General features: G+C 41.8%; 2 protein-coding genes across 3 annotated transcripts; both read right to left on the reverse strand.

Moving 5' to 3' along the window:
* Nucleotides 1–1,992: 1,992 nt before the first annotated feature.
* LOC125301747 (myosin-7-like) lies at nucleotides 1,993–3,448 on the reverse strand. Of its 2 annotated transcripts, XM_048254465.1 has the most exons (6): nucleotides 3,134–3,428; nucleotides 2,834–3,004; nucleotides 2,621–2,722; nucleotides 2,437–2,532; nucleotides 2,198–2,329; nucleotides 1,993–2,085 (listed from the first exon to the last, which is right to left on the reverse strand). In XM_048254465.1, the coding sequence occupies exons 2-6, from the start codon at nucleotides 2,996–2,998 to the stop codon at nucleotides 2,065–2,067; spliced, it is 516 nt and encodes a 171-aa protein (XP_048110422.1). In that variant the 5' UTR covers nucleotides 2,999–3,004; nucleotides 3,134–3,428; the 3' UTR covers nucleotides 1,993–2,064. The 2 variants fall into 2 exon arrangements, with proteins under 2 accessions (XP_048110422.1, XP_048110421.1); XM_048254464.1 differs by having other exon boundaries at nucleotides 1,993–2,329; nucleotides 3,134–3,448.
* Nucleotides 3,449–3,988: 540 nt separating this feature from the next.
* Nucleotides 3,989–11,402, reverse strand: LOC125301732 (myosin heavy chain, fast skeletal muscle-like). Its single transcript, XM_048254439.1, has 21 exons — nucleotides 11,271–11,402; nucleotides 10,914–11,169; nucleotides 10,511–10,753; nucleotides 10,161–10,337; nucleotides 9,926–10,071; nucleotides 9,153–9,243; nucleotides 8,658–9,050; nucleotides 7,909–8,035; nucleotides 7,667–7,785; nucleotides 7,057–7,253; nucleotides 6,755–6,938; nucleotides 6,482–6,647; nucleotides 6,223–6,347; nucleotides 5,745–6,053; nucleotides 5,464–5,667; nucleotides 5,236–5,361; nucleotides 4,950–5,120; nucleotides 4,735–4,839; nucleotides 4,551–4,646; nucleotides 4,309–4,440; nucleotides 3,989–4,081 (listed from the first exon to the last, which is right to left on the reverse strand). The coding sequence occupies exons 1-21, from the start codon at nucleotides 11,366–11,368 to the stop codon at nucleotides 4,061–4,063; spliced, it is 3,486 nt and encodes a 1,161-aa protein (XP_048110396.1). The 5' UTR covers nucleotides 11,369–11,402; the 3' UTR covers nucleotides 3,989–4,060.
* Nucleotides 11,403–11,408: the final 6 nt, after the last annotated feature.

The following is an 11,408-nucleotide window of genomic DNA, read 5'->3' on the forward strand; positions in this document are numbered from 1 at the left end:
GACCATGACATGGTTAAAGCAACACCAAAGAGTTTTTTGTACCTTAAAATAATGTTTCCAAAATTGTTTCCGTGGTTCATCAACTCGTAACAGGGTGAACGGCACTTCTGCATTCGCTTCGCGCCCCTGTATCGGCTGTAACCGCACTATGCAAGTTTGCCAGATCGGGTAGCGGGTTTGTAGTTCGATGGAATGAGACATAAGAAACTACAAATTTGACTTGCATGATGTCGCAATACATCGTACTTTCATAAAATCATGCAACATATTCTACCTTGTCTATGGACATCGTTATTTGCAAAGCCGTTGCTGGATAACATAGCGTGCGTGCAACAGAGGAAAAGTTATTTGGTGTTGCTTTAAAACGGGTTTGATAGCCTACTTCATTAAACATGAAACAACTTTAAACATTTTATTCTCTATCTCTAAGCTGAATACTATTGCATGTTCAGATAGGCTAACTGCCAAGTGACCTTATACCGTGCTCCCAAACGTCTCCTGCAGCACTGTGCCTGCGTGCACCTTCTGTGTTCTGAGAGTTCACTCTCAGTGAGAGTATGACGTCACGGATTGGTGGGCGCAAAACATGTCAATTAACACAGAAAATTTTTATTTTTGTAAATTTCTAATTTCACAACTATTAATGAGACATTTTAGTGAATATTCACGTTGGAACTAGCGGAAGTCTTACAAATTTTAAAAAGTAAAAAACGGGTCTTGTCAAAAGGGCACTTGGACATCAAAGGGGCAAAAGGGCAGTGCTAGAGCCCCTGTAGCCCCCCCTTCTCTGCACGTGCCTGCTGATTGCTCAGAATGGAGAGTGAAACGTTCGTTAAGGAAGTGTGACCTCTGACTTAACCAAAACTGCTTTGCTTTCCTTTCAGAAACACAGCAAACCTAAACTATATATGGAAGTTCTATAGTGTAGCAGCTTATGTCTAAAATCTTACTATAAGCAATGATCAGTCAGTGGCAGTTGTTTTAGAAGGATATTACTGTACTTCAGCAGGGCAGAGCACAGCTCTTCAGATGTCATGGATACATAATATTTGAGCAGGAAACTGCACACAAATGAATCTGCAGAAAAAGACAGGAAAACAACTTTCATAGTCACTCTGGAAACACTAACTACATTTTTTTTATCATTATCATGTAAAAAATCAGAGCAATTTCAGACATCTACAATGTAACTGGTATATTTTTCTGAGTTTCACACTAGCTGCCTTCACACATGAAGTGACACCCTTTTGGTCATCTGGAGTGTCCAGGTTCGTTGAGAAGAGCAGGAACTGGAGAATTTTGTCAGGTGTCCCCAACTTCTAGCCTGGCGAGCCAGACCCACATTAAAATGGGATAGTCAGTTGTCTTTCAAATTCCCTCTGCACGCAATAGGACGCAATAGGATATTTGTTTTCAAGTAGCAGGGAATTCAAGCCAAACCGTTGCAACTCTGCCATCAATCATTATGTTAAGCCCACCAAACGACTCTATACACGATTTCAATGCCAGATTAAGTTTCGATTTCTGGAGCTCACAAGCCAACGGAGAGTTGCTAGACTAGTCCTGGCAGCAAGGGGCGCGTCTAGATTTCTAGGCTACCCAACTTCACCAAGAACCCAATCACATAAACCATTTCACAATAAACCATTTCACTGTCAATTATTTGTCACATACTGTACATAGAGATACTGTTGTAAAACATGTAGTGAAATGACATTTAGCTGCTCAGCTTTCCTGTGCAGGGATGTCCTGAGAGATCACCAACAACGTATAAGATTATTTTTATAAGGATAAAGAAAGAGATATTTAGAAAAAAAATAATGAATAGATTGAGAGAGAAGGGGAAAAAAGTGCACTGTGTGGTACATGTAAGTGCAGTATGCCAAGTCCATGTTGTTAGTTTGGTGGATTAGATTTTATTTTTCTCAGAGCCTCTGTAAGTTTTAATATGAAACCTGAAGATGAATTTAAGAATGAGAAAGAACATCAGAATAGATTTTATATTCATTTGCTTTATTGGGGAATTCATATTTTATGATTCCTTGGTTGGACAGACATCTCTTGTTATTCCTGGTGATCCTTACCCTAAGTGAGAAAATCAGTTTGTAAAAATTATAGGCAATGATGGATGTCAATCCGCAATTTCAAAGTTGTCACAGTTAGAGGTTAAAATGACTAATTCATCATTACTCATTACCTTTCCAGCATCACGACTCACGGCCCTCAGCTTGTTGGCCTGGGACTCAGCGATGTCAACACGTTCCTGAGCCTCCTCAAACTCATGCTGCACCTTCCTGTACCTGGACAGGTGAGTGTTGGCCTGCTCCTCCTGTGATAACATAGACTTTTTTCATGTTTTCAATACAAAATCTATTTTCCTAATATGTCAGTTTATTTCACTATATGTTAGCTAGATCAATACAAGTGTTTACTCACAGCCTCCTCAGCCTGTCTCTTGTAGGCCTTCACTTTCAGCTGCAGCTTGTCCACCAGATCCTGCAGTCTAGTGACATTCTTCTTGTCCTCCTCAGTCTGTACAATGGTCATAAGAGTAGAGTATAGTGTCAAATCACCATTTAGTGCTTCTGTGTTTCTGGTTTCTGAGCAGTATTTAACCTACCTGGTAGGTGAGCTCCTTGACTCTCCTTTCATATTTGACACCTTTAATAGCATCAGCTCCACGTCTCTGTTCAGCATCAACCTCAGACTCCAGCTCACGCACCTTGAGATAGATGTAGATGTATGTAAGCATTTTCTCACTATGATTATCTATAAGTTATATAAGTTGTACAATAAGTTTGTCTTATAAACTTGTAAAATTCTGTAGACATACCCTTGACTCCAGTTTCTGGAGCTGTTTCTTGCCACCCTTCATGGCCAGGTTCTCAGCCTCATCCAGACGGTGCTGCAGGTCCTTGACAGTGACCTCCAGGTTCTTCTTCATCCTCTCCAGGTGAGAACTGGTGTCCTGCTCCTTCTTCAGTTCCTCAGCCATCATGGCAGCCTGTGGATTAAAATATTTGTAGACATTAATTTCACAAAATTTTAAATAGAAGGATATTTTTTTAAATGAGCACTTTCAAATCAGGCATGCAACACACCCATTAACAAAAATAGATCATTAATGGCGCACATCAGTGATGGCCTTCTTGGCCTTCTCCTCTGCATTTCTGGCCTCCTGGACTGTATCATCCACCTCTCCCTGGACTTGAACAAGGTCAGCCTCCAGCTTCTTCTTCAGCCTCCAGCTTCTTGGCTACTCACAAGTGTCAGGATGCAGCAATGTCTCCCTCTGCATCTGAGGTTCTGATCTCGAGCTGACATTATCAATCGCTTGGCACCTTGATGCAAGCTGAACTGTGTTTGATAGCCCTCCATCTCTACATCCGTTGATAAAATGTGATCACCAACACCGCGTGCCAATATGTATCAGGTGACCCCCACCCCCCTACGCTTGTGGTTCACCCCAACAAAAACGGTAAAAAAAGGCAAAAATCCAATATTAACTGAATAGACTAGGCCTATTAACTTTTAGACTATTAGACTATTAACTTTTACTTTTGTTTCCAATCCAGTTTCTGTTTTTTTTAATTTTTCTTGCGTGACTAAAGACACATTTAGAAAATAGCAGCAATTGTCTATTTGCTGACCAGTTAAAAAAATTGAAAATTGGATTATTGAACACATTTTTATTTGGATCAGATGGATGGAGCAAATAGAACAAAGCACTGCAAAGCGTTACACAGACCTGTCTCCATCTCCTACTCCATCCCCTACTCTTGCAACTTTTGTGTATGTAAATGAGTGTGTGCATGTGTGCGTTTGCTTTTGTGTATGTGTGCTTCCCTGTGTGTGTGTTTTCGCTTGTGAGTGTGTGTGTGGGCTGTGGGGGGATAATGATGTGTGTGGGGGGGGGGATAATGATGTGTGTGCAACGGATCAAAGACCTCCATAAGTTTGAAGAAGAATGAGGAGGAACAGCAGAAAGTATTTTTAAAAATCATTTACTTTATTGGGGAATTCATACTTTATGATTCCTCTGTTGGAAGGACATTTCTTGTTATTCCTCATGGTCCTTACCCTAAGTGACAAAAAAAGAAAGCTATTTAGAACTACATGTTTACTTGTATTTAGCTTGTTTTTATACAACAGATATTCATGAGTTAATCACTTGCTTTCTGATTCACAAGAGATAAAACGGACATGAACAAAAGTGAAAATGTATTTGTAAAAATCATAAGCAGTGATGGATGTCAATCATCAATTTCAGAGTTGCCACAGTAAGAGGTTAAGATTACTTTTCAGTACCTTTCCAGCATCACGGCTCTTGGCCCTCAGCTTGTTGACCTGGGACTCAGCGATGTCAGCACGTTCCTGAGCCTCCTCAAGCTCATGCTGCACCTTCCTGTACTTGGACAGGTGAGTGTTGGCCTGCTCCTCCTGTGATAAAATAGAAATGGTTTCCTTTTGTTTTCAAGACCAAATCTATTTTCAAGTATATCAGTTTATTTCACCATATGTTGGCTAGATCAATACAAGTGTTTACTCACAGCCTCCTCAGCATGTCTCTTGTAGGCCTTCACTTTCAGCTGCAGCTTGTCCACCAGATCCTGCAGTCTAGTGACATTCTTCTTGTCCTCCTCAGTCTGTACAATGGTCATAAGAGTAGAGTATAGTGTCAAATCACCATTTAGTGCTTCTGTGTTTCTGGTTTCTGAGCAGTAATTAACCTACCTGGTAGGTGAGCTCCTTGACTCTCCTTTCATATTTGCGGACACCTTTCACGGCATCAGCTCCATGTCTCTGTTCAGCCTCAACCTCAGACTCCAGCTCACGCACCTTGAGATAGATGTAGATGTACAGTATGTAAGTATTTTCTCACTAACTATAAGTTATATAAGTTGTACAATAAGTTTGTCTTATAAACATGTAACATTCTGTGGACATACCCTTGACTCCAGTTTCTGGAGCTGTTTCTTGCCACCCTTCATGGCCAGGTTCTCAGCTTCATCCAGACGGTGCTGCAGGTCCTTGACTGTGACCTCCAGGTTCTTCTTCATCCTCTCCAGGTGAGAACTGGTGTCCTGCTCCTTCTTCAGTTCCTCAGCCATCATGGCAGCCTGTGGATTAAAATATTTGTAGACATTAATCTCACAAAATCTCAAACAGAAGGATTTTCACATCCATTTCACACCCATTAGATCAAAATATCAAAATAGATCATTAATGGCGCACATCAGTGATGGCCTTCTTGGCCTTCTCCTCTGCATTTCTGGCCTCCTGGATTGTATCATCCACTTCTCCCTGGACTTGAACAAGGTCAGCCTCCAGCTTCTTCTTGGTGTTGATGAGACTGGTGTTCTATAAAAAGCGAATAAAAGCTTATTTTCATCCGATTTAGTGTTGTGACATTTAGAAGCAGATCATGTAGAGCAATAACAATTTGTTTTTCTAGTTGAGTACCTGTGAATGCAGCAGTCCAACACGTTCACTGGCATCCACCAGCTCCTGCTCAGCCACTTTGCGGCCTCTATCTGCCTGCTCCAGGGCAGCTCTCAGCTCCTCAATTTCGGCCAACATCAAGTTGTTCCTGCGCTCCACCATGGCGACCTGCTCCTTCATGTCTTCCTGTCCCCTGACAGCATCATCAAGGTGCAGTTGGGCATCCTGTTGATTAGATAATCATTATGTAACAACCAATGTTATTTAACATTCATACATAAGTGAAATGGATCTTTTGGTACCTTGAGCTGTCCCTGGACAGTCCTGAGCTGCTTCTGAGATTCAGCTGCCTGGCGATTGGCATGGCTCAGCTGAATCTCCATCTCATTGAGGTCTCCCTCCATCTTCTTCTTAATTCTCAAGGCATCATTCCTGCTCCTGACCTCAGAGTCTAGAGTGCTCTGCATGGACTCAATCACCCTCTGGCTGTTCCTCTTGATCTGCTCCATCTCCTCATCCTTCTCTGCCAGCTTCCTGTCAATTTCACCCTTAACCTGGTTAAGCTCCAGTTGGACACGAAGAATCTTGGACTCCTCATGCTCAAGTGTACCCTATGGGACACACAGTTTTAATTTAGATAGATAGATAGATAGATAGATAGATAGATAGATAGATAGATAGATAGATAGATACTTTATTGATCCCCAAGGGGAAATTCAGATTTACTATATAAAAAAAAGATTAAAGATTTAAGAAGTGTGTAGCTAGTAATTGTATGACCTCTGCCTCTTCTAAGGCAGTCTGGATTTCTGTTTTCTCAGTCTCCACTGTCTTCTTAGCCTTCTCCAGCTCATGAATGTTCTTGCCAGTCTCTCCAAGCTGCTCTGTCAGGTCAGAGATCTCCTCTGAAAAGACAAAGTTTGGTTGAATGCTAGAATGTGCTTAATAAGTTCATATGTTCATTTCCCTATAGGGAAATTCCCTGTAGGACTTAAGTGTGCATTTTATGGATACATTTGAAGACATAATGCTGACATACGTTGTAGGTTCTTGTTCTCCCTCTTCAGGGTCTCCAGGTGATCCAGAGTCTCTTCATAGGAGTTCTTCATCTTGAAGAGCTCAGTGCTGAGAGAGCGAGCCTCTTTCAGAGCACCTTCCAGCTCAGCCTGGCCCTCCTCATACTTCTGCTTCCATTCTGCCAGGATCTGACAAATGTGAAGTGTTTTAGAGATGTCTTATTGCTCAAAAAGTCCAAAAACTGGGTCATCATTGGCTACATGACATAAGTGGACATTGTACTTAATTTACTTACCTTGTCAAAGTTCCTTTGTTTCTTGTCAAGGTTAGCAGCCAGTGCATTAGACCTCTCAACATCAATCATGAGGTCCTCCACTTCACCCTGGAGTCTCTGCTTGGTCTTCTCCAGAGAGGCACATTTGGAGTTCACAGCCTCTATGGATTCTTCAGCATCTTGGAGACGCTGGGCAAGCTTTTTCCTGAGAAAAAGTTTTATCCTTAACTCATATGGACTATCAAAGCAAATAGTACGTAGTAAGTAGTTTCATGTCAAATAAAACACATTTTATAAATGTATGTTGAAATAAAATATTGTACTTAGACTCCTCCAGCTCCTCAGTGCGCTGGATGGCATCAGTTTCATATTTGGTCCTCCACTGAGCCACCTCGCTGTTGGCCTTGGACATTCCACGCTGCAGCTCAGCCTTGGCCTCCTGCTCCTCCTCAAACTGTTCTCTGAGCAGGTCACAGTCATGACGGGCTGATTGGACAGCATGAGCCAGGGCGTTCTTGGCCTTTAAATAGCAGTTATATTTCAATTAAAGGAATATTTTGATCATACACTTGAATGTACAGTGGGCATTACTTCAAATTGGCCGGCTTCACCCGTGATTCGCACGTGACCTCACGCGTGATCACGCGACTTTAATTTGTATTTCTCCAGTGACGCTGCGACGACACTGCAACAACCCAAACAACCGCCAGATGGCTCTTGTGAGCAGGGTGTCTCGTAAAAAGAAATGGAGCCTGGAAAACCCTACACAGACTTCACTACAGACATTAGCAGACTTTAGCAGACTGGTTTAGAAATAATTTTATAGGCAGAAATATGCCTGCCCTGCCCTAATAAAGAAATATTTGGTTAACTGTGAGTGAATCCCGTTTGCAGCCGTAGAAGAGTAGTAGTCTATTATCTCCCTGGTGTTACCTTGACTTCCTCCTCAATTTGCCTCTTCAGCTCTTCAATCTGTTGGGTGTAAGCTTGCTTGCCCCTGGTCAGCTGAGAAACAAGAGCTTCTTTCTCCTCAAGTTGTCGGCAAAATTCACCTGCAAAAATATTGTCAAAGTTTTTTTTTCTTTTGGATCCTCAGACAGGCAGTTGAAATATCTTTAAAAAGGAACTTAAGTGTGTATTTGTAATGATTGCATTTGCTGTGCATTTGCTCATACCATTCTCAGTTGTAAGCCTGGCCTTTTGTCCACTTATGTCATTTAACTGACGGACATTTTCATCGTTCTTTGACTTCAGTTCACTCAATTGGTCCTCAAGTGTGCGACACATCTTTTCGAGGTTAGACTGAAAAGAAATCTCATATTAGTATTTGTAAAGTGCATTTCTACTACTACCACAACTACTACTACTAATGATTATAATAATCATCACCATCATCAACATCATCATGGTACTACTAATAATTAGCCTAGAAATCTAGACGCACCCTAGTGGCGGAAATTTTATTTGCTCAGCCTGTACGTCTAGTATCAAACCATAGGGATTTCTATTGGCTGACGCCGTGGACTTCATCCAATCACAGCGCTCTATTTTGTTAGAGAGTCTTAAGGCGGGCTTAACAGGATAACGACAGTCCTGTGACGGTGAACAACAAGGAAGGTGGCTATGGCTAACGAAGAGCGGTTTTCTTTGAAAGTTGAGCAACACAATGCACTTAAGTAATTCCTTTCGAAGAAGGATGTATTTGCCGTTTTGCCGACCGGATCCGGATATGGTCGTAGCGCTAGCCTATTGCATGCCTAGGCAGTTTGAAAGACAATTCTCTGCCCGCCCCTTGGATTAAGCGAGGTAAATGGTTCGATTCCAGACTATACATTTCAATGATATAGGATGGCCCGCCAGGCTAACTAATAATAGTAATAGTAATGATAATAACAATACTTTTTAGCTAATCTTGAGTTGATACCTTTGACTTTGCAACAGCCTCCATGTTACTGGAGAGGTCATCGATCTCCATTTTGTATTCACTCTTCTCCTTCTCCAGCTTCTGCTTGACACGCTGCAGGTTGTCGATCTGCTCACCCAGTTCACCAAGGCTGTCGGCCTGTTTTTTCTTATGGAGAGCAGCAGCAGTAGCTTCATGCTGCAGGGTGGACTCTTCAAGATCACGACGCAGCTTCTGGAACTCTGCCTCCCGCTTCTTGTTCATCTCAATCTGAGCAGCAGTGGCCCCACCAGCCTCCTCAAGCCTCTCACTGATCTCCTCAAGTTCCCTGGAGAGATCAGCTCTCTGCTTCTCAACTTTAGCCCGAGCTGCATGCTCAGCTTCAATCTCTTCTTCAAGCTCCTCAATTCGAGCCTATAACAAATATATTTGTTATTTGGTTATTTGTATGACCTATTGCTAATTAACATTCATTTTGTGAAATTGTCATTATGTTTGCATAACTAAAGAGGTAACCTGAAGTTCTTTGATCTTCTTCTGGAATTGAGCTCCAACTGACTGCTCATCCTCAATCTTGCTCAGCAGTTGACTTATTTCAAAGTCTTTCCTGTGTGGAATACATGCAATGATGTCAATAAGGTGTTCAAAATAACACTGATTTATTGTTAAAAGCAATAAACAGCTAGCCTGGGAGAACCCAGACGAACCTTTCAACATTCAGTCATTTACTCCCATTTCCAATGTTCCTAAAACCCGGGGACCAATCACAAACATTGAGGTGGGCTTGACATGACATCTAAGCAATTTTTGAAAAACACTCGTTTGGAGATGTCTTTATCATTGCTCTGCATACAGTATGTCATCTCCTTCATTGCTCTGATTGGGTTTAGGTTTATCCTATTACGGATATCAATGGATTGGCATTTGTTGGTGACGCCCCTTGGAAATGGGAGGTGAATGAATCTTGTCCAGACCCAATCTCAATTTCAAATGAAAAAAGGTCTGGTGCTCACCAGTGGGGGGTGGTAGTGTAGTAGCTGGTATAGTAGCTAAGTGGTGGTGGTGAAGTAGTAGCTAAGGAGCTGGGCTAGCATGCAGTAGCCTGAAAACGTATGGGTTCCATTCCCAGCCTCCATCGCCCTTCAGCAAGGCACATACTGTAACCTTGTGTGGCTCTGGGGAAAATGGCCCTTGTATTGTAATTGTCATATGGAAGTCACTTTAGATAAAAGTGTCTGCTAATTGAGTACGTATGTAAATGTAACCAGGCTAATACGCAGCATTCATACTTCTTGATTTTCTCTTCAGATTGCTGCTTGTCATTTTCCAGATCCATTATGGATTCCTGGGCCAGTTTCAGGTCGCCCTCAAACTTTCTCTTGGCTCTTTCAAGATCCATTCGAAGCTTCTTCTCTTGCTCCAAGGAACCCTCCAGCTGTCATGGAAATATTTTGATTATTGTTTTATTATAGCCATTTACTATACAACTAAGAGTACAGTGTTCAATGTATGCAGGTCCCTCACATCATCCACTTGTTGTTCAAGTTTGGTCTTTGCTTTGGTCAGAGTGTTGACTTTGTCTTCCTCTGCTTGGAGATCATCCAGAGTCTGCTGGTGTGCCTCTTGGAGGGCTTTCTTTTCCTTGGTTAATTTAGCAATGGCTACATCTTGAGATGCCATCTCCTCTGTCAGGTTTTTAACCTAGCGTAGGATACGGTAAGAACATGTGCATTCACCATGATGTGTATTCGACTCTGTAGTACAACTACTGTCTGTTCTCTACTGCTCTGTCAATAAACCAAAACAAGAAAATACCATACTAATTGACTTCTCAAGTCATTGAAACAAACAGTACAACATTTTATGAAAAGGACCTTATTTTCTGTAGCATGTTTCTCCTTCTCCACTTTAGCCAGGGTGAGCTCCAAGTCATCAATGTCTTTCTTCAGCTCAGAGCACTCATCCTCCAGTTTCCTCTTCTTGGCAGTCAACTCAGCGTTGATCTCCTCCTCATCCTCCAGCCTCTCGGTCGTCTCTTTGTGTTTGGCCTCCAGCTGGATTTTGCTCTTAATGAGACCCTCACATCTCTCCTCAGCATCTGATAGGCTTTCAGTTTCCTAATGTAGTTGACTAAAGTTGTAGAAGTAGGTTATCAACCTATGGAATTTGTTCCTGAAAAGTGATGAAGTGATGAGGCCCTCAGATTCCTGGTGTGAAGTATTTTCATATAGTACAATTATATACAGTACATTACACAACAAAATTAGAACTACTCACAGAAGCTACTGCTAACTGCAAATCATTCTTTTCTTGCAGCAGAGAAACCATCTTCTCCTCAAGCTCTTTCTTCCTCAAAAGGGCTTTTTCCAGATCTGACTTCATTTTGTCATAGTTCTCTTTCATGTTAGCAAGTTCTTTCTCAGTTTCAGCACTCTTTAGAAGAGGCTTGATCCTGAAGTACACCTTCATCCATGGCCAGTGTTTCACATTCATGAATGAGCGAATATTGTACTGGATAGTGTAGATGGATTCTCTGTCCAACAGAAAATACATTGCCATTACATTCTTTTCTTAAAAACAGGAATAATTGTGTAAAATTCAGATCAAGATAATTCACTTTTAATTCAAATTCACCTCCTCTCCATCATCTTGACAAACTCTCTCCTCATCAGATATCCACGGCAGAGAGCCTGAGTCATTGTCACCAGAGTTGCCAATTTCTCATCTCGCATCTCCTCAAGGGTACCCAGCAGACCAGCTTTGAAGAACACC

This window comes from Alosa alosa, chromosome 10 (assembly GCF_017589495.1).
Source record: "Alosa alosa isolate M-15738 ecotype Scorff River chromosome 10, AALO_Geno_1.1, whole genome shotgun sequence".
Classification (NCBI taxonomy): domain Eukaryota; kingdom Metazoa; phylum Chordata; class Actinopteri; order Clupeiformes; family Clupeidae; genus Alosa; species Alosa alosa.